Source organism: Archocentrus centrarchus, chromosome 3, assembly GCF_007364275.1.
Source record: "Archocentrus centrarchus isolate MPI-CPG fArcCen1 chromosome 3, fArcCen1, whole genome shotgun sequence".
Lineage (NCBI taxonomy): Eukaryota > Metazoa > Chordata > Actinopteri > Cichliformes > Cichlidae > Archocentrus > Archocentrus centrarchus.
The window spans coordinates 5,579,954-5,602,483 of NC_044348.1; the positions used below are offsets into that span (position 1 = coordinate 5,579,954).

The window sequence follows — 22,530 nt, forward strand, 5'->3', positions numbered from 1 at the left end:
TTTTATATAGCTCAAAAAAATTAAAGGAACACTTTGAAAACACCAGATCTCAATGGGAAAGAAAATCATGCTGGATATCTTACTGATATGGACTGGGTAATGTGTTAGGAAGGAAAGGATGCCACATTGCTTGAAGGAAATGAAAAATCAACCTACAGAGGGCTGAATTTAAAGATACCCCGAAAATCAAAGTGAAAACATGATGCAGCAGGCTTGTCCATTTTGCTGAAATTTCATTGCAGCAACTCAAAATGACACTCAGTAGAACCACGTGCTTGTATGCATGCCTGGACAAAGTCGGCATGGTGTCCTGGGGGATCTCCTCCCAGGTCTGGACCAGGGCATCACTGAGCTCATGGACAGTGTGAGGTGCAACCTGGAGGTGTTGGATGAACTGAAACAAGAGGTGTTCTATTGGATTTAGGTCAGGTGAGTGTAGAGGCCAGTCAATGGTATAAATTTCTTCATTCTCCAGGAACTGCCTGCATACTCTCGCCACATGAGGACAGGCACTGTCATAGACCAGGAGGAACCGAGAACCCACTACACCAGCGTAGGGTCTGGCAATTGGTCCGAGGATTTTATCCCAATACCTAACGGCAGTCAGGGTGCCGTTGCCTAACCTGTAGAGGTCTGTGCATCCCCAGACCATCATCACTGCTGAAAAATGTTACAGGCAACATAACATTCTCTATGGCTTCTCCAGACCCTTTCACGTCTGTTAGTTGTGCTCAGAGTAAACCTGCTCTTATCTGTGAAAAGCACAGGGCACCAGTGTTGGACCTGCCAATTCTGGTATTCCATGGCAAATGCCAGTCAGGCGCCACAGTGCCGGGCAGTGAGCACAGAGCCTACTAGATGATGTCAGGTCCTCAGGCCACCCTCATGAAGTCTGTTTCTGATTGTTTAGAGACATCCACACCAGTGGCCTGCTGGTGGTCATTTTGTAGGGCTCTGGCAGTGCTCATCCTGTTCCTCCTTGCACAAAGGAGCAGATATCAGCCCTGCTGATGGGTTAAGGACCTTCTACAACCCTGTCCAGCTCTCCTAGAGTGACTGACCATCTTCTGGAACCTCTGTAGGGGTCCAGGTATTGCCTCATGCTACCAGTAGTGACTGTGACTCTAGACAAATGCAAAACTAGCAAAAAAAAAAGTCAGAAAAGAAGAGGAGGGAAAAAATGTCAGTAGTGTCCACCTGTAAAACCATTCCTGTTTTGGGGGTTGTCTCATTGTTGCCCCTCTAGTGCACCTGTTGTTAATTTCATTAAAACTGATTAACAACCCCCTCTGCTTTTTAAATGACCAGATTAATATCCCAGACGTTTAACTTATTTGATGCTGTACTCTGATTAAAAAGTGTTCCTTTAAGTTTTTTGAGCAGTGTATTTTACTTGTGTGTGTTTTTATGACTGAGCAAATACCATCCACTTCTTCTATTGTAAGGCAAACCCCCAGCTAGGCTGAAAAAAAAATGCTATTCACCTTCCTTTAACAAACCAAAAAATTTTTATGGGAGAAATTAAAAACCATTAGGTTTTGCTTTTAATAATCTTAAAGTGTATTCTAAGTCAGGAACTATGCTTCACGATGAAGTGTGGGTACTGACAGTTTGCACATTAGATTATCTGTTAGGTATGCAGACTGTGGATTTTCAAACTGGCATCCCTTGTGAATAAGGAAGCAGCCAAAAGTAGCTTATGGGAGACTGATTTAAAATGAATGTTAGGGTGGTGGCACAGAGACTGATCTTAACACGGGCAGAGTCAAACTGTTCGTTTTGATCCAGATTGATCATTTTTATTGTCACAGATATTGAGCCAAGAAAAAGGTAACAAAAAATTGGCTCCATACAAACTTAACATAATGAGTCGGGAAAGGGACGATTTAATAAAAGGGAAATACATTTTATAGCTTGAACCTATAAAAGAGCCAGTCTTGGTTTGTAGCTTTACTGGCCCTAAGTCTGTAAGCTAAGAAAAACATGCAAACAAATAGTTTATTTTGATACAACCTCTGTTCTTCTTATTATATTTTGTCTTCATGGAAGCATGGTTACTCCAACTTACTCCAGAGGAAATTACCATCTGCAATTAATCCCCAAATTTGCTGCAGTTTTCCTCAATTTCTCTTTTAGTTAATGTGCAGTATTTTGGTAAATACCTGTCTTTGTATTTGGTTTATACTGGACTATACTGTGGAGTCACAGCTTGATAATATTCCCCTCCTTCCATTTGGTCTGGGGTGTGACTCCCCAGCCAACCAGGGACTCGCTACACTGTAGGTATTGTGTTTATGTCTTTGTAATCATGTATATTTTGTGTCTTTATGCACAATTATTTGTGTCTGCATGTCTGCAGTGCCCCTACTGGTCTCAAAGGTGGTGCCCTGGGCTGTCATGCTCCATGTGCTGGCGCGGCGGCCTTTGGTCACCATGACGGAGAACTCGTACAGCGTGTTGGGTTTCAGACCCGTCACCATGTGGCTCAGACTGGTGGTGTTGGCCATCTGGGGAAAGACGAGCAAACACAGAAAAAAAAGAAATCAGTTTGTAAGATGGCAGAGTCACTGAATAACCTTGGAAACCGTTTTCTAGCAGCCATGAGAACAGAGTTGTGTGGTTATTACTAACTGAATAACATGCAGGTGACACCTGCGGCTATCTTATGTTTTCTGACTAACAGTCCAAAGTCGAAGCATGAAATTTAACTCTTAGAAGTAACAAAAAAACACTCACAGCTCAGAAGCTGGAGCAAGGCAGTGTTTGAGAGTTATTTAAATGCTTTTTCAGTTACAGAACTAGCTCCATGGAGACTTGTTTTAGGCATGTTTGAGGCATTACATGCACTGACCAGTGTTTGGAAGCAGATCCTTTTACATCTTTGATGTTCTCAATCGTGTTTGCACGAAACAGACTCAGTTTTCACTTCATTAGGTTCGAGCAGCTAAAACTGAATAAAGTCTGATGAAACAGTCCTGCAATAATTCCCACGTTCATAATGTTTTTGTTGCACCTGTTCTAGAAAGGTGTTAATTCAGCTGTACAGTTGGGCAGTGAGGGCAGGTTAGGTGGGTAAACAACAGAAGTAAAAAGGACCCTTTTTTAAAAAAAATTTTAAATTGGGGGGGGGCACGCAGTGGGATCATAAATGGTACACCAATGAAATGCATTTGAACGTGACCACAAACTTTAGCTAAACTAAAACACTGAACATTAAAACCTTCATGAAGCAGAGGTTTACTGCAAGACTGCTGCAATGGACTGAAGTAATATTAGCAAACAAACTGACAGCTGTGCCACACAGGAAGTTTACACATTTACAAATAATCTAGATACATTAATAGCTACCAGTGACCAAATTTAAAATCTGAAGTTATGCAACATTTATCTTGGTCTCCACTGGGATGCATTGGCATGAGTCAGGTTCTCCAGTGTCTTGTCTATAATGTTGCGTGCTATGACAAAAGCGCAGCTCTCCGTTGGGGGCTGTCATACAGAGGGCAGTAGGATAGGAAAAGAAAACAGCCTGTTCTTTAGAAACATGCAGCCTGTTAGAGAGCAGTCATCCCTTCAATAATGTACAAGCTTGTCTGTTTGGACTCTCACTAAGGGAGACGTTAAGGTGAAGGCTTTACTGTTGACTATACCTCTTAAGTTATAGTTATAGAATTATGTTTACATATATAATTCACTATGTACGTTATAAAGTCTATTAGACATCATAATATATTGGATTTTGGTAATGTCAGTCACAGAATCAAACCAATTTAAGCATCCACTCATGGCAGCAGGCTGAGCTGTACACCATAGAGTTGTGTTCTTGTGGACTCAAATTACATCAATGAATCTGCTGCATAACATTACATCTCTCTCACCTTCTCCTTTCATTTTACTTTGAATAACAATAAACCGTTTCAGTTCAATGGAAGGTTCAAACAAAAAGCTGGGTGGCAGCATCCTCCACAAGGCCTGAATGCAGAGTCTGTGTACGTTTGTGCATATACATCATTCAAGTTGGCTGTATGCAGAATGCACCGTCAGATCTACGCCCTCTTTTTCTGGTTCTCAGTTCATCTTGTCCTTGTTGAATAATTTATCAGTAAACGCAGGCCTTTATCTGAGCTCTACGCGGTCACAGGTTTGCACACATGCATGGAAAAAGAGACACACACACACACACACACACACACACACACACACACACACACACACACACACACACACACACACAGCACTCTATTATTTGGAGATAAGTAATCATCATAATTGAGCTGCAGCTCAGGAATCTGAATCTGAATCTCAAACAGCCTGTTCAAGGCTCGGCTCACAGTCACTACAAATATTTTAACTGTTCACAGAGAGTGGCTCTTGATTTGCATCTGCAGGACACTAATCCCAGTACATAAATGCAAGATTCTAGTTTGAAGAACTATTGTTAGGACTTCAGCGACTAATCAAAACAAATTATTTTTGTTAACACTGGAAAATCTGCTTGTTTAAATTCCTCAAGCGTAGTTTAGTTGCTCTCGTACATTCAGTAACTATCTTTGTGTGCATCTCTCTACATTGTTAGTCCCCCATTTTCATTTCTAATGCGCATGGCTACTCGTTTGATCCTTTTACTTTTGCAGTTTTGTATTATCATCCCGTCAGTCCTTGAACTGCACCAACTCAAACAAAAGGTGTTGTACGAATGAACATTAATTGATTAATCCAATTTAGCCCCATTCTTTGTTAGTTACTCTTCGCTCTTATAAGTTAAGCTACTGCTAATTCAAACCAATATTTCCTGCACATGCTGCGTGTTTTGCCATTTGAAGACTAGCAGAGGAACACAGCGGCTTTGTAACCGCAATAAGCACTTTTTGCTTGTTGATCAAAAGTACATCCACAAATGCAACAGCTTTCTGAGAATGAATCAGTTTTTTTAAAACTGGAAGGAGTGATAGGCCTGCACATATCCAACTTTATAGCGAGGCAACAGACCAACTCATATTTTTGTATTTTCATCCAGCACAGAAAGAAATCAGATTGTAGTTGCTCGTGGAAAGATGGGAAAAAGCCAATTATTGACAGACTTTTTTCATTAAAAGAACGTGAGCGTGCGAGGCTGTACTGTAAGCAGACACACCAGCTGCTCTTCTGCATGACAAAGTAGCCGCTCGAGGACTTTTTACTGCAACCATTGTTAACGCAAAGTCTTCTAGTCAGTGTCCAGCTGTTAAAAGAAAACTAACTTCATGTAAAAAAAAAAAAAAAAAAAAAAAAAAAAAAAAAAAAAGATGAGAGGCAGTCCAATCACATGTGAGGTCTGAGGGGGGAAAAAATGTCATAAATGTGCAGAGCATCAATTTCTCTTTATAACCCTTTGAAGGTTGAATGAAAATAGATTATCATGCTGGTACAAACACCAGCATCATGCTGCCCCTGAGCTTGGGAGCTGCTGTAGGAATACTTAATTATAACATTTTATATATACACACACACACACACACACACACACACACACACACACACACACACACACACACATTCATATGACATTACTTTTTATTTCCAGCACATCGATACATCTCTCTGGCAAGGTAGGCCTGAAGGGATGCACAGAAATAAACAGAAATCGTACTATATCAAATTAAGCTGTGGTAAACATGTTACTGGAACTTAAAAAGCATTGAACTAAACCTGAAAAACCTGAATGAGGAAAAAAATAAAGAAAAGAATCAACTGATGTTGAATTGTAAATCCAGCAAACTGAATACAATGATGAGGAATCTCTTACCTTCACTTTAGTGTTGGCAGGGATGTTGGTTTTCCATCGCACTGTATAGTAGCGGTTATCTGTAATCTTTTGGCTCTTGGGCAGCGAGTTGTCGGCCCAGGTCACCTTGATGGTGTCGTGGCTCAGCACGGAGGCCTGAACACCCACGGGCGGCATCATGGGGAGAGGGTCTGGTACTGGGGTGTATGGAGCATGGAAGAGTTCGTACAGGTCAACATCGGGGTCTATGGGGTCTGCACATTAGGCAGTAAAACCCGGCATGCGTGCACACAAAAATTAAAATGACCAAAATTAAAACATAACGAGAAGCGTGGTGGATCAGACAGTGGAGCCAGAACAGGACGCAGGGAGGGACGCAGAGGTAGAAATAAGGTTAATGCGTTAAAAATGCAGGACGATGGCGAGGGAGGAGGAGGAGGATGGTAGGTGCAACAGGGATGGGATTGGGAAGGGTGAAAAGAAAGAGAGAGAAGATTCTATTAGAAAAATAGACACTGACCTCTACAATAAGACCAATCTACAGAGGCTACAGTACAGCATGTGCTGCTCTATCAACTGTAGCACTACGGAAAGAGAGGAAGAGATACTCTATTCATTAAGAAAAGATTACAGTAAATGGAAAACTGGAGTGAAAGAAGATACCCATAATCCCACAGCCAAAAGTTACATATTGACGTCATTCCAGTTTTTTTCAAAGACAGCTGAAACGCATTTGCAGATGTTTGCATCATGGAGCTTTAACATCATTTTAAAGCAAAGTGGATGAAGAGAGGGGCACTGAGTGCCCTGGAATATCTTTGCAGAGTAATGTTAACAAGGCACATTATGTTCTTGAAAACTGGAGGAGGAAAACTGAGGCTTTAAGCACGAAGCCTGAAGGCACAGAAGAGAGGAGAGTCACAAACAAGTGGTGGCTGTGGTTGAGAATTTGTGTCATGTGCTGCTTTTGTTCTGCAGCTCAAAGGCGTTCGCTGGAAAGCTTGTTGTGAGAGGAAGAGGTTGGTCTCTCCCCACTTTAAGTTGCAGTCGCTCTTTGAATCAATACTAGATAATGACTTACATACATCACTCCTGTCGTGACTGTATGATCATAATAATCCTCTCATAGAGATACAGAAGCCAAAAATCCAGTATGGTTCCCCTTCAAACTCCAATTTTACTGCCTATTGTTCTCCCAGTCCAGTATTATGTGCTTTTGGGTTGCATTGTTTCATTAGTACCTAACAATGTGACATCTTCAGCAATATTAATATTCTTTTCATCACTGCTCTGCAGTGTAAAATATACTTGTTAAACATTAAAGGGGCTCTTTTAAAAGTTTAACATTAGGACATTGAGCCTGCATGTAACACCGTCTTTCTTAGTACGGGTCATTTTATACTAGCATATACACTCACCAGCCACTTTATTAGGTACACCTGTTCAACTGCTCGTTAACACAAATCAGCCAATCATGTGGCAGCGACTAGAAATGGTCAAGATGACGTGCTGAAGTTCAAACTGAGCATCAGAATGTGGAAGAAAAAAAAATTTAAATAACTTTGAACGTGGCATTGTTGTTGGCGCCAGACGGGCGTGTCAGAGTATTTCAGAAACTGCTGATCTACGGGGATTTTTCCCACACAACCATCTCTAGAGTTCACAGAGAATGGTCCGAAAAAAAAGAGAGACTATATGGGTGAAAATAGCTCGTTAATGCAAGAGATCAGAAGAGAATGGCCAGATTTCCCTCAGCTGATCGTAAAACGAGAGTAACACTAATAACGCTCATTACAACCAAAGTATTCAGAAGAGCATCTCTGAATGCGCAACACATCAAACCTCGAGGCGGACGGGCTACAGCAGCAGAAGACCACAAAGAACATTAAACTGAGGCTAACTCAAGTGTAACGACTCACTGTATGATTAGCATCTTTTTAAAGTATGATATGCTGTGGTTCTGGGGGCTGCAACAGGCAGCTGCTGGCCAACATACTGAATGATAAACACTTCAAGACAACCTCCTGGCCAGTAATTTCACTGCTTCTCTTTCTGTTGTGACTGGAGAAAAAGCTCTGGTCCGTGACCCATGATGACACTCCTCCTCAGTCTACTTGCTGACCCCTCCACTCTCTGCCTCTTTCCATTTGACACCTCTGTAACACAGCTATTCTCATTATACACCCAAGACTGAGTCACAGAGTTTGTGTGTGCATGATGAAGATCCGAGCATTCGTGTGGTTGTGGAGAGGGATTGAGGTTTTGGAGTGGCATGCTAGCTGCATTTCTTTACCCCGCCTGGAAGACTACAGTTCAATATTGTGAGGGAGAAAAGGGTGCAGGAAAGAGGCTGACTTATATATATAAAAAAAAAAAACTCTTTTTGAAATAGGTGAAATATTTCATTTCCTGCTTTTCAGTTAAGCGTCATATAAAGAATTCAGCCTAGCACTTTCTCAACCAAAGTTCACCAAGTTTTCTGCAGTTTTTTTTTAAAAAAAGTACTATGTAGGTCAGCTTGTCTTTTTAATCCCGACTTGAACAAACTGGCAGGAAGGGAACGCGCCCCCGAGGATTCAGCAGCAGACGATGGTGGTGGGCTTTGGTTCTGCTTTGAGAGGAAACGTTTGGATCTGACGAAGGGTTGCCAAAGCCACCACAGGGGGTCTGCGTGCGCGCAGCTCTGTGTGTGCGTGTATGTGAGAGGATGTGAGAAAGTGAGAGCTTCATAGAGAGAAGGGTACAGTATGACAGTGTGCGAGTGTGTGCGCACACTCGGGCTGCCACCCCCCCTCGATGCATGTTGACGTGATTCATGTCATCCAGCATCCCACCCCTCTCAATTGGTGGTGCAATAGTGCTGCAGCAGAGACAAACTGGAGTGATCAAGGCTGAGCGGGGAGGTGGGAGGCTGGATGGGAAAGGAGGCGGGTGCAGCCCACATTCTGGGACACCCCAGGGTGCATGGGCTGGCTGTCTTCTGACAGTGTCACATAAACTGTGTGAACTCCACTAACATGCAGTCTAACTGGCAGTGCCTCACACTTTAAGATCATTTGTCAAGCACGCTGGATTGGGACTTAAGTCCTACTTTTAATTGTTTAGCTGGTAGCCTAACAGGATTGTCCATATTCTTTGGCTGTTTTACTCAACAGCACTAGAAGAAAAAAAAAAACTGCATCTCTGAGTTCGACGCCAGATATTTCAGGTCAATGCTGATGTCTGCCCAAATCCCATTACACTAACATTTCATAATGAACATTTGTGATGAAGATGAAAAACTTCATCCAGACTCGTCGCTGCATAAAATATTCTTCTTTTGCCTGATGAAGGTTTTTCGCTTCTTTACAAAAAATACTCAAGTAATGTTTCCGCCCATTCATCCTAGTTAAAATTAATCCGCTCCAACATTATTCTAACATCATGACTGGTAGTCTGGGGTAAAAAATTTAAGGGTTTGATCATTTGATTAAAAAGAGACTCAAGTATTCTGGGGGCCATGATGAAGAGAGTTCATTAGAGCAGTGAGACTCCCTGATGACCCATTATCTGCTTGGTAATTTGAAGTCGAGACACATTTTGTCTGATAATGACGCTGGATTAGAGAGAGCAAAGAAGTTCAAGTCTTTTTCTTTTTTTTTTTTGGATGAGTGGCTACAGCCACACAGTGCAAGGAGCACCCCTCATATTACATGTGATCTGAAGAAGAACAAGATGAACAGATTAAATGTGACTATTTCAAATGTTACTTTTCAGTGCTTCAAAATGTAAGAAACCCGCTATTGTTTCAGCTAAGAAGAGAGCTGTGATACATGTAGATGTGTCGGGTTCCTACCTGACTGTGGTCTGGTGACGGCGCTCTCGTACACAGGAATACCTTCACCCACGTTATTGAAAGCTTTTAGTGTGATCACGTAGTGGGAGCTGGGGTCTGTGAGAGAAAGAGGAAGACAGGATAAACTGATGCAGCTACCTCATCAAGCCAAAACTCTTGAGACTCTCAACTTGTAATTACAACATTATCAGAGTGAATATTTCAATACAATCAGTCCTATCACAGTTATTGTAATAAAGGCCTAAATTACGCATGTATGCACTACTGACTCACCCTTAATTTCTTTGTATTTTGTGAGGAAAATGGGAAATAGGTGCAACGATTTATTGAAATGTGCAAACACATGGAAATACAGTAAATAAGATAAAAATGGAATGGCTTCTTCACAGCCACCCTTCCACTGAGACCATTTCTGATTAGGCTTCAGTGATCAGCAAATGGATCAACTGAAGGTCGACATGCATCTCTCAGGTCCTGTGTCAGGTGTTTCCTATTTCTTAAGGACACGACTTTCAGATACTGTTCATCTGATGTAGTTTTGTAGGCCCGCCACTTCTTTTGTCCTCCACTTGTCCAGTTTCCTCAAAATGTTTTTAAAGCACACTGCACACTATGTTGAGCTATTAGCTTGGCATATCACACTGCTGGTACACTGCTGGTACAAAGGTGTCTTTTTTATGCGTAGGTCAGCGTTAAGTGGCTTGACAAATAACAAAAATGACCTCTGAAAATGGTCAGGTACAACAACCAGACTGGAAACGAGTGAAAAAGCAGCCAGTGATCAGTTATGGCATTATTAAAACTATTGATAGACTGTGAAAATATCTTGTTATTGAGTTTTAGAAGGAATTAAGTTTAAAACCTATACGATGAAATCAGCGTTAAATACAATTTGTGTGAGTTTCTCAGAGGCTGCATTGATCACATGCAGAGAAACGGTCCTCATGGAAAAGTAGGAGCAAGCGGGACATTTTAATGAGGCAAAACTGGTTTAATGACAGCGAGTGCTAAAAAAAAAAAAAAAAAAAAAAATCACCAAATATTTTATTCAAATATCATGACCTTTAATTATTGTGTGCCCATTAGGCCAATCTGTGTAATTAGCAGCTCAGGCGTGTGGTGGAGAGGATCTTATTAATTCTCTAAACACTCACTGTGGGGTACAGATGAATTAATTCAGTGTTTGTGTGTCTGCCTGTGTGTTTGCTCATAATACACAAAACACTAATTAAACTTAGCGTATAAAGTATCACGTCAAATATATGACATTAACGCTTTCTTGTCAGATAATCATTTGACATGTTGATTATTAATATTTGATCCTCATATATAAGTATTCGATGATATAAAATCTGTCAGTAGAAACAGATCTATACAAAGAGCTGAAAAGAACACACTGATGAACATGTGCCTGTGGAGAACAAAAAGGAAGGGACCGTTCCTACCGAGGTTCTCGATAGTGTAGTAGCGCTGCTTGTAGTCCACTTTGATGGTCTGCGCGTGGGGACTGCCGATGCCGTAGCCAATGGTGTAACCGCGTACCACGATGTCCTGGTTCTCCGGCGGCGTCCAGCTCACCACGATGCTGTTGACCAGCGGCCGGACGTGCAGCGAGCTAGGCTGGTCCGGTACACGTGATTCTGATGAAGCAGGAAAAAATTTAGCTGGGGCGTAAAAATAATTGCTAAAAAGAAAACTAATTGCTCAAGTGAAAGCTTCACATTTAGGTCGTATGGTCTGAGTAAAGCAGCTGACGTTACCATCCAAGTCGCTCTCAAACGTCTCTGCTGTCATCCACTCAGTGGCCGGTCCCGTTCCATTTACTGTCATAGCCGACACCCGGAACGAGTACTCTGTTCCGTGCTCTAGACCTGGACAGGTGACACATCGGCATCAGATTCAGAGCTGGGGTATTTAAATAGAGCTGTGGCCGAACTGACCTCAAAGCAGCTCCTTCATTTAAAACCTCTCTCACTGTGTCAGGCTTGATTTTACTTGGCAATTTACTGGTGCGCTCTAATTGGCCGGTCAGTGAGGCTTTCAGTATTTTTGAAAGAACAAATATTTTAAAACAGACACCCTCTCTACACAGCTTAAGGAGAAAATCCATAAGCCTCAACTGAATATCGCTGGGGTGCAAAAAAATCTTTTTTTTTTTTTTACCCAATTCCACATTAAGTGATCACGTTTTATTTTCACATTTGGCAAATACATTTTGATGGATTAAAAAAAATAAATAAAATTTGCCTTTAAAAGAAATTAGAAAGAAAGTGTGTGATAAAAGCTGCACAAAATGAGAAACACTAAGGAGTTAAAAAGAGCAGAAGAAAAAAAAATTGGGAGTCCGGATTAATTCATATTTAAAGCTATATCTCCCTAAGAGTGAGCTGTAACACCACTGGGTGCCGGCTTTAGTATTCAGAGAAGAGGGGAACGCCTGCTGACAAATGATGTGTTGCTGTATTAATTTGCTGCAAAATTTTTCATCGTCGTCATATTGTCCCATTTGCACGCTACATGCTAATCCTGTACTCTCTTTGCTCTGTACCCACTATTCTGGGCCGCCCTTGGGGGTAGCTTCTGAAGACTGCCTAACCATCCGTGCCTCCGAGGCTACAACATCTCCTTCTAAACGCTTCTGAACCAACAAACACCCCTGTGTTTCACCCCCCAGAATGTTCTCCCCCCCAAAAAAATCAACTTTTAAGTGTATATTCTCTTTGATGCAGCACACAGCATGAAGCCGGGCCACTTGAAAGTTGCTGAGACAACATCTAATATTAATCACCACTGCTGTGCCTCTCTGGTGATATTGTGCATATTTTTTGGTGATAGCAGTGGGTAATGCTAGGGTACAGTAGGACATGTAACTCAATTGCAAAAGTGTTTAGAAACTGATATGCAGATGTTGAGTAAATAAACAGACCTACAGCTAGTCAGACTAATCCCGCAAATCATCTCAATCTTATACGCTCAAGAAAGAGATTTTAAATACTGCAGCGCATCAGATGCAGCATGCAAGACGCATCAGATAAAGATACTGAAATATAGAGAAAAAATGATAAAACGGAGTCTGGTAGCATAAAAGTTTAAACTTAGGACTCAGTGAAAGCATCAAACGGGAGTCCTTTCTGAATCCATCGTTTTATAGATTTGATAAATAAATGCATGTTTCTGTGCACTTCTGCATAACACCAGAGAAGTGAAACTGTGTTTTTAGGCAAGGGCACAAACCCATCACAGTGATGCAGCTCTAAACACAAGTGTGACACGCACAGGGATGCATTGGTCCATCATTGTACTGTTGAGTCTTTTGCGCCCAACACTACTGCCTGTTTAGCACTTCAGTATGTTTGCATAATTGGACAAGAATTTAAACTCTCTTTATGTCTCCTCTCTAACTCTTTCTGCATTTATCCATCTGCTGAAAGAATTACTTTTCGCAGCTCTAGGATGTTTATGGTTTAAATGGTTCATCTTTCAAACCCGCATCTGAACCTGCTTATCCAGGGTGGTTGGAGGCTTGTTTTCCTGCCACATCGAGAGGCAGAGTACACACAAGACAGATTTCACTAGCAGTTGTGAACTACGGTACCTCTTTTCCACACCTGAACGCTCACTGAATGTAACTACAGGTCAGGTCTATAGCTAAATTCTGCCTATATACACAGTAATAAATGGAACACATTCATAAGCACTTGTAGTAAAATCTGAACACAAAGCGGGCCCAAAGGAAGAGGATTCATTTCCCTCTTTGTCAGAATGTGGAGTATTGTGAACATCTAAGTCTGATGATATGGGCAGAGCTTTATACTGAGATTGGCTATAATAGTTGAGCTAACTCCAAAAGTCATTACCATCCATGAGCTTGTAAAGCTGGGTGCCTTCAGTGGTTTCAGATTCACTCCTGCGGGATCCTTTCCGATATCGTATCTTGTAGCCGGTGATTTTCCCGTTCTGGCCACTCAGGGGTGGAGGCTGCCACCGAAGCACGATGCTCTGAGAGGGAAACGTGTAAATGAAAGAAAATGTCACGTTTAGCACATGCTTTTGAGGCCTGTAGCTGTAAAGGTGACCTCACGGTTTAGCAGGTAGCATCACACCTTCCCACACACCTTGGCGCAGGCCTTTGTGTTAACATAGTTCTGGAGGTTCACCGCGGTGCAAATGGGAGGGATAGGAGGGCCACACAAAAACAAACCGCACGTGTGATGCAGTGCAAACAGATGCGCGAGGAAGAGATAAACATGAATAATAAAAGTTGGGCCTGATAAGCGAGGTGTGGGGTCAGGTTAAGCCTGCAGAGACACTGAGGCAGAGAGATGAATGCAAGACATTCTGCTGGCGGGCCCACGCTGCACTCTTGCGGGATGTATGCGTCTTTGTGTGCCTGTGTGTGTTTAAAGGGATAGGTTGGGGGGGGGGGGGGGGGGGGGGGGTGGCTCAGCGTGGGAGAAGAGTTAATTAACGCTTCCCGACTGTCACGCTGATGCACAAAAGCCTGAATACACGCACAGGGCACACGTGTGCTCCTCCCCAGCCGAGTCGAGGGAATTGCACAAATTAAATTTGTGTGAAGTGTGTTCAATTATTTCCATTTTTCTTATTACACTATCGGCCCCGACTTGCTATGTCTGTTGCGTTTCTACATTCTTCGCCCTAATCATGAAAAACCTGTTTAATTGACTTTTGTAAACTCACAGGGGAAGGGGTGAGAAGGCAGATGCCAAAAGGAAAAAAACCCCAAAAAAAAGAGTAAGATCACAAAAACACGATTATCAGGTTGCCTTGCAGGTGAAAGATGCGCAGTTCTGCTTGACAGGACCCAAAGAGCAGACTGCATATGAAATGAATATTAATTATCTCTTTTCCAGTTCCATTTGGTTGGGTGTACTGAGCTAATTGCATAAATGGTTTGTATCTAAATACTTGCACTGTAATTATTCTTTTAATAACTGTTTACACTCAATGTGAAAGATAATGACAACAAAAAAGGAAGAATGGAGATGAATTATTGAATGGTGTTTAAAAATAAAAAGAAATTTGTTTCGCAGCTTTAGATTGCTTTGTCTGGGTCAAAGTGAGGAGGGACAGCTGGACACACACTATCCACTCAGAAAACAATTCACGTCCTTTCCGCAGATTGAGCCCACTTCATTTTACTCTTAAAATTAGCACGAGAGTGTTTCCTCTCCACAAATCTCAGCCGAGGATCCCTCAGCATGGGTGGCTAGCTCTAATTCAGGCTGGGAGTGTGCGATAGGATTGTCTGTCAGTGTTTTCTCTCACTTGAGCTAAGCATCGACCAGCAAAGGGCCAAAAGTGCTGGCTGCTGAGGTTTTCCCTATCTCCTTTTTTTTTTTATTTTTTTTTTTTGAGCACTTGCAGTCTCACATGTCATGAGTTAGAAACATCTTTTGTAAAAATTAATCCCTCGCTCGGGTGAGAAAGTACAATAAATAGGCCTACAGCTCTCTGTTTGATGATCAAATGGCTGAGATGACGGGCAGCCGAGGCCTGTTTTAATCAGGGGCGTGTTGTGCAGCCAGCAGCCACCTCAGCAGCCTTATCTAATAAAGAGTGTCACGCAAGAACTGCAGTATGTCCAACTGAAATAAACAGGATTTAACAATGAAAACTTAAAAAAAAAAAAAAAAAAAAAGAGTGAGAGATGCCAAGACTTGTTGGCTGGGCTGGGAAATATTTGATCCAGTTATCTCTGCTCCAGAGATAAATTTAATCTAGATAAAAGAGGTCTCACTTTTCAGCAAGTAAATCTTTTTATCATGTTGTTTATAAACACACTAACCAAAAAAAAAAAAAAATCAAGTGAACTCTGTTACCGGGGTAGACTGGCAACTGATAAGCCAACAGACTTCTAACTATCTGCACTAAATGAACCAATACTGGTTGAAAAGTTAACTTTCCATTTAAAATTCATTATGAAGCAAATCAATTTACCCATTAAACAAGAGCCCCCCCCCCCCCCCCCCCCCCTCCCCCGTGGGGGGTGGGGGTGTGTGGAGGGGTGTTAAAGTGCTGTTATAGTAAAGTCAGTGAACAAGTGTGTGAAGTTTGATGGGTCTAGCGTGGACAGTACACATCTATGGTGTGAATTTGGACATCCTAGGTCACGTCGTGCACGTTGAGTTATGGCCAACTTTAAGTTTTGCAGAACAGACGCCAAGGATACGACAACAGCTCAACCTTTTCTTCAGAACAGCTGAGCTAACACAATGTTGGGTTTCAGCTAGATGTCTAAACTTCATTCGACCTGTAATTCCTACCTGAGTCTCAGTTTTAGTGAGCCTGCATTTTCCTGTATCCATTCAGATTTGAGACTCCTGTGCCAGTTTCTGTGCAGATGGAGTGATACTGAGGATAAAACTTTCTGACAGGCGAGTCTCCTGCCAATGAGAAGATCGATGAGGGTTCACACACCCTCTTAACCAGCTGGGGCTACGGGGCCCTGACGCAGCTAATAACACAGCAACAATGCTGCACTGGCCTGCGGGCTATGTATCTGCTCCACCGTTTGTGTGTGCAAGTGAGTGAGCGCAGATTTGCTCAAGCAAACACATATGCTGCGCAACAAAGAGTCTGTGCTGGGCGTGCAGGCAGTTCAGGTGCATCTGTAGCTTAAAGTCCTCAATAAGGCAACAGACAAACCTAAACAAGTTTTTCGACTCCCCTTTCAGTCAAGACGACTAAATCTCACCTTTGAGTTCTGGACCTCGAGAGTGAGGTTTTGAGGTGGGGCGCTTGGTACTGTGGGGGGGAAGGGGGGTGACAAGGAAAGAAAAGAAAAGAAAAGAAAAAGACAATATATTAGTCCAGTTTCAGTACAGCTCAAACAATTAGCTTATTAATTAACTGGACAGAAAAAGCCTGGAAGAAATAACCTAATAAACTGAGAACTTCAAATTTTGCACTGTTGGTTGGACAGGGCTTTAGAAAATACATCTGAGATATTTTATAGACTCTCTCTCTCCACACACACACACACACACACACACACACACACACACACACACACACACACACGCTGCAGAAGTCTTCTTTCAGCTTCTCCTTTTAGGGGTCACCACAGCAGATGATCTCCCTCCATCTTCCCCTATTCCTAGCATCCTCCTCTGTCACACCAACCCTCTGCATGTCCTCCTTCACTAAGTCCACATTAGCTGCTTTAATCCACAGTAAAGTAGCACGTCTGATGACACACTGTTACCTTACCTCACTAGATACCTTAGCCTTAAATACTACATCATCAACTTTTTAAAACAAATGGTGTTAAAAGGAATAAGAAGTCAAAGCAAGCTTGGTTAGATTTATACTTCATCAGTCCACTGACCGTCAGACAGGGTGCGAACAGTGACGTCCTCAGTGGAGACGCCTGGACCGTGTTTGTTGTTGGCCACCACACGGAAACTGTATTCCGTGTTCTTCTTCAGCCCGGTCATGGTGTACGACTGACCGTCTATGTCAACATCCTGAAAGAGAACGGGAGGGAAGGAGGGAAACGTAACATGTCAGCCAGAGGAGAACTGTGTGATTACACTGATTAAAATATTCGCCTCATACATTTAAGAATTTGCTGAGAAACAGAAGCCCTTCTTCTTTCACGGTAATCTGAATTGGAAAATAAGTCGCTGGGCTCACTGACGGTTCAATATGTAGGAACGGGAAAATAAAACAGAATACATGAAGCCTGAATGAAAAGGAAATGTTTTATGGATTATTTGCAGAAAAAGACAAACATTTGTTGTATTCTGGTATAGCATTTTTATAGTATTTCACAACTGACAGCCCTTTGATGAATGCAGACATTTAGGCGCAAACATGCTGTTAATAGGATCGTTCCAATTGCTTCACAATGTGACGCCAGCGTTCATCGTCTCATCACGCTAACATTTCTGTTTGTAATTCGGTGTGAAAATGTCGTCTTCCACAGAGACACAATTTATGCCTTCTGTGATTTTGACTTGCTTTGCTTTACAAATTGGGCACGCTGACACGTGCCCAATTACTTCAAACCTATTTGCATTCAGCTCCTTGCTTGTGACATTTTGAGCAGAAAGCAGGGACTTGGAGGAACTCTAATCTTGCTTCCAGAGCAGCCCGTTCCCGACCTCTGAACTCGGGTCAGATAATTACCTCTGACCGCGTCACCCTTGAAGACGCGTCATATGTTGTCCCTGACTTCCCTCTGCCCTTTAATATTTAATGTCCTTTCAGCACAGTGTCTCTCCAACTTCATCTCTGTTCAGTCTGCTTCCTTCACCTCTTCTTTCCTCCTTCTTCATCTCTTTCCTTTTTCACCTCATCTCTGGCTCTCTTCTCCAGGGAGCTGAGGCATCATTACTCAGTGCACTGGCTGACGTTTCATCCATTATCATATTAAAGGCTTTTTAATGCCTCACTGGCTTGCACACTGCTACTGCTGGGGTTGACTCAATATCTAAGCAGCTCGATTCCACTCTTGTGACAGAGTTAGTCCTGCAGAGAAGCACAGAATGAATCATATCTGCTTTCTTTTAGCACAATGCCGGCTGTTTTTATGAGATGAATCATTAAGAATGCAGCCAAAAATCAGCAAAAAGACTCTTGGCAAATGATTAGGAATTCCTTACCTCATCACAATTTGTATGAGGAACTAATCGGTCATATTCATTTTATTTAATGAACCCTGCAAAATCAAGCATCAGCTACATGCAGTACCTCACTTACTGGGTAAACTGTGAGTAGTGAGCACATGCTGCATCTGTTTAAAGTTTGCACTTGTTTCAAGGGATTTAAACCATTTCTCATCAATAAAAGAAATGCAAAACACACGAGACAATATTGCAAAGCAAGCAGTATGACATGTTTAAGGCCGAGTAAGCATCACAGTATAATCTTGTTAAAAAAATATGTTAATCTGAAATTCTGCTTGAGTTTTCTGCTTATTTCTCTGATTAATGTGTTTTTAACCATGCACAGTGTTTTTTTGTTTTTTTTACTTCAATCTTTTTATTACTTTGGTTTTAAAATCTGTTGTGAAGCACCAAATGTGAGCTCCAATTACAGATAAAAATGAGATGTTTGGGCTTGATCACAGAAACTTTTGCTTTTATTGACGCATTTACGTCTTTGTTACTTGAAAACCTTTGAATTCAAAACTAAATCAAAGTCTTTGATAAGCTCTTTAACAGTGGGGAGTGAGGTCAACATCCTACCTCCTCTTTGCCGACGCTCTTGTCTGTGTAGTACAGCTTGTAAGTGAGGATCTCTCCATTGCCGGTGAGGGGTTTGTCCCAGCTGAGAGCAACAGAGGTTGGCGTGTTGGACACCGCCTGCAGGTTAGGAGCCGGGCCGGGCACTTGGACTGGCAATGAAATATAACAGGTGGGCAGAAATTAGAAAAGCAACAAGCATGACCATTTTTTTCTCTTATCTTGAACCTTTTCCATTTTTATCCTTTTTTTTTTTTTTTCCCCTCATCTGGGAGAAAGAAACTAATTTAGCAATTCCCCGTCGTGACCACCTAAGACGTATTCTTGGCTACCTCAAAGGCACATTACCCCGTGCTAGTGCCGAGGCTAAACTGTCCCCTTCGGACCGGGCTGCCAGCCATGCCGATTTTCTTGTTATTCCCATGACAACTGTATTGCATTTTATTGTACTGCATCCGGTTGGTTAAGATAGACAGCAGAGACAGAATGTATATTAAAAATGTGTCTGCATACTGGCTTTATAATATGATGTTATATGAGCAGTGAGGTAGAAAATATTTATAACTACATGAAGATGTGAAGTAGCTCCACCTTTACAATGGGGACTGTGCTCATTTTGCAGTAAGAGCTTATCTGACAGGTCAGGTGGAGATCATAAACATCTGTAAACATTTAAGTTCATGTAAACCGTACATAATTCAGTGGGTGGGAGGCAGACCTACGCTGCTTATCTGGTGCAAACGTAAAGACCTTTAAATCAAAGCTGACAGGAACCTCAAACTAAATATTTCACCTAAGACGCAGTGAGCTAAAAGACACAGCTATCTTAACAATGTATGCATCACTATCCTAATAATGTGTGACTGCACTATATACACCGTGTCTAAATATATGTACATGGACATTACTTGTGTCTGTAATGCAGCACGTTGGAATCAAAATCAAACAGTGAGTCTGAGGTTAAAGTGTCTGCTGTCAGACAGGAGATATATGTCTGTTCTCTATATATCTTGTAGACTTTAGCTGCAGGTGTTCCTGACAGAAAAAAGCAGCTCCCATTTGTCAGTGTGCACAGAACACAGATGTTAGGAGGGTGTGTGTCTGTCTGTGTGTGTGTGTGTGTCTGTACAGGTGTATAAAGCCCATCTCTGAGGAGAACTCATACAGAGGGAGTGTTGTGTGTGTGCATGCTTGGCACTCAGATGCAGGTCAACAGTTTAAGCTCCAATTCATAGCATGTTCTTACACTAAAGGTGCACACACGCGACAGAGACATACGGCACAGGTACAGCCCGCCCACGCTGCTATCCCCGTGGGTGGCTAGACTCCTGCTGCCATGCATTAAGATGTAGTGAGTGTGTGTGTGTGTGTGTGTGTGAGGTGTTGATTCGTCCGCCCTCCAACCAAGGACAAAAGTAGAGAAAAAGCAGCTGACCTACAAAGTGACAGTGACTGAGCTGTAGCTTAGTCTAGAGGAGAGGGTTGTCCACAGTCTGACAGTGTGCTGGGAAATCCCCTTCACAGCACTTTAAAGTGATTTGGAGCAGCAACCACAGAGAGGTTTACACACTCAAACACAAAGACAAAGAGAGGAGAAGAAGGGAACCACTTTGTTCCTCTTTCCTACAGTTATGTGTCCTCTATTCAAAACATCCTAATGAGTTTCTCAGTAGCGCTCTGTGCAGACTGGAAGAGGAAGGTGCTGGAATCTGGAATACTAATTTCCGACATTCCTCACTCAGGTAGGCACGGTTTAAAGCAAAGTACACAGAGGATTTAAAGTAAATGATGGGGAGTAAACAAGAAGTGGCTTATAAGAAGAAAACGCTGCATTTCTCTGGTCTGCTCTTGGGTGGTCCGCCTTAACGAACAGCACTAAACAGCCTTTTCTGTGTACGCTCATGTGTGGAGGGAATATGGGATGTCTCTGTTTGAAGCGAGAGTATGCTGCATATGAGTGAATATTTGTTTGTGTGAATGTTTATTTGCACACTTGTGTGCTTCCTTTGAGTGCATCCTGTTTGCATCAGTGTGCCAGTGTGAGCGCGTTTCAGACAAATTGGCTAGAGAATACCTTCATGTTTATGTGTCCTGTTTACTGAGCACATATAAACGTGCATGTGTGTGTGTCCGTGCGTGTGCGTGAGAGACAGAGACACAGTTACCTTCAGCTTGGGTGGCCACTTTGAGCGCTGCAGAGCTCTCGCCCTGGCCGTTACTATTGTGGGCCACAACCCTGAAGCGATATTTGGTGTCTGGCATGAGGTTCTGGATGGTGACCTGCATCTCCCCTGGACGGCTGGTATTCACTACTCGTTCCCTGATGAGGTCACACGCAGACAGGTAACAGAACAGTTATTCATTTTAATGACCTCAAATTGACCAGAAGGTTTTGTTGAATGTTTTCTTGTAAGAAACTAAGTAAAACAACATTCAGAGTACCTCACACACCACTTTTAATATCCCGGTAAAAGACACGAGCGTGCACTGATACTAGAACAGACACATAAAGATGAGATGCGATCGAGCGCTTCATCAGTGTCTTCTTTTAGATTTTCATGATAATTTAAAGTTATTCTTTACAATGGAATCACATTTTAACTTATTATGTTGATGCTGCACTTGAATAAATAAAATTTATTATTATAAATTTGTTTCGTTATATTAAGCCTTCTGATTATTTTTTAATCCATTAGTTGGCATTCGTTATCTTCCAAAAGCCAAACCTCCATTTAGAAAAAAAAAAATACATTTCAGATTTCCATTAAAGTAATCCCTTTGTGCTTCACGATGGCAGAGATGTAACTCAGTATGTGTGTGTCTACGTCTGCTCTCCCTCTGCATCTGCAAGTCCCACTTGGTCACATGTTGAGAGGAGAGAAACCAGCATGACTGTATATGACAGGAAAACAGCAGCAGAATCTCAGACAGCACGAGCGCTCGACTTGATTACGCTGCCAAACAGCTAATAATATGTTGCTGAATGAATGTTGGCACTGGTCTATAAACTAACAGCTAAAGGCTCACCTGTTAACGGTGGGACCAGGAGAGTTAGTTTTTGACAATGTACGGAGAGTACAACCCCACTGATTTATCTGTACACTCCAGGCCTTTGCAGATCCTATATTTTAAAGTTTGCATTTGCATCCCTGGTTCGAGCAAAGTATAAAACACCACGGTGTCAGGTCACTTCGGAAAACTGCTTACAGCCACGTTACAGGGAAAACATAAAAAGGAAGACTTGTGGAAAAATCCTCTCAGCTTCTTAAACTTCCTTCTCAGTCAAACACAGTAAATCCTCATTCCCATAAAGCTGCGAGCAATTTATCACAGAACTACTTGGAGACAAAAAAAAAAAATGCAAGAATTGTGTTTGATCGTATTTTTTGTTTACACTTGGAGAAAGGAGCTTTTGTTTTTAATTAATAATAATTACTGCGATGATAAGTGACTTAACTTCTTTAATTAGATATTTTCAGAGTGGTTTGAGACGCCTGCATGGAAATATATGTACATTAGTACTCTGCTGATGCCAGCAATAATGTGTGTATTAGTACCCTCCTGGTAGTACCACAGAAAAGCATGCGTTTTACCTGCTTGTGCCCTCCTGGCTGTAGAAAACGGAGTAGGTCAACTCGTCTCCGTGCGGTTCAGCTGGCGGACGCCAGGTCAGCTTGATGAAGCGAGTGGACACCAGTGAAGCCACGACGTCTCGGGGGCCG

The 22,530-nt window shown here is 42.1% G+C and overlaps 1 protein-coding gene across 1 annotated transcript in view; it reads right to left on the minus strand.

The window, feature by feature from the left end:
- Positions 1 to 22,530, minus strand: part of neo1a (neogenin 1a) — a 157,422-nt gene that overhangs the window by 9,982 nt on the left and 124,910 nt on the right. Inside the window, 11 exon segments of the mRNA XM_030724466.1 lie at positions 2,369 to 2,507; positions 5,783 to 6,015; positions 9,597 to 9,692; positions 11,042 to 11,236; positions 11,357 to 11,467; positions 13,454 to 13,595; positions 16,315 to 16,364; positions 16,948 to 17,086; positions 18,812 to 18,960; positions 20,974 to 21,128; positions 22,402 to 22,528. Of these exon segments, the coding sequence (XP_030580326.1) occupies positions 2,369 to 2,507; positions 5,783 to 6,015; positions 9,597 to 9,692; positions 11,042 to 11,236; positions 11,357 to 11,467; positions 13,454 to 13,595; positions 16,315 to 16,364; positions 16,948 to 17,086; positions 18,812 to 18,960; positions 20,974 to 21,128; positions 22,402 to 22,528 (1,536 nt within the window).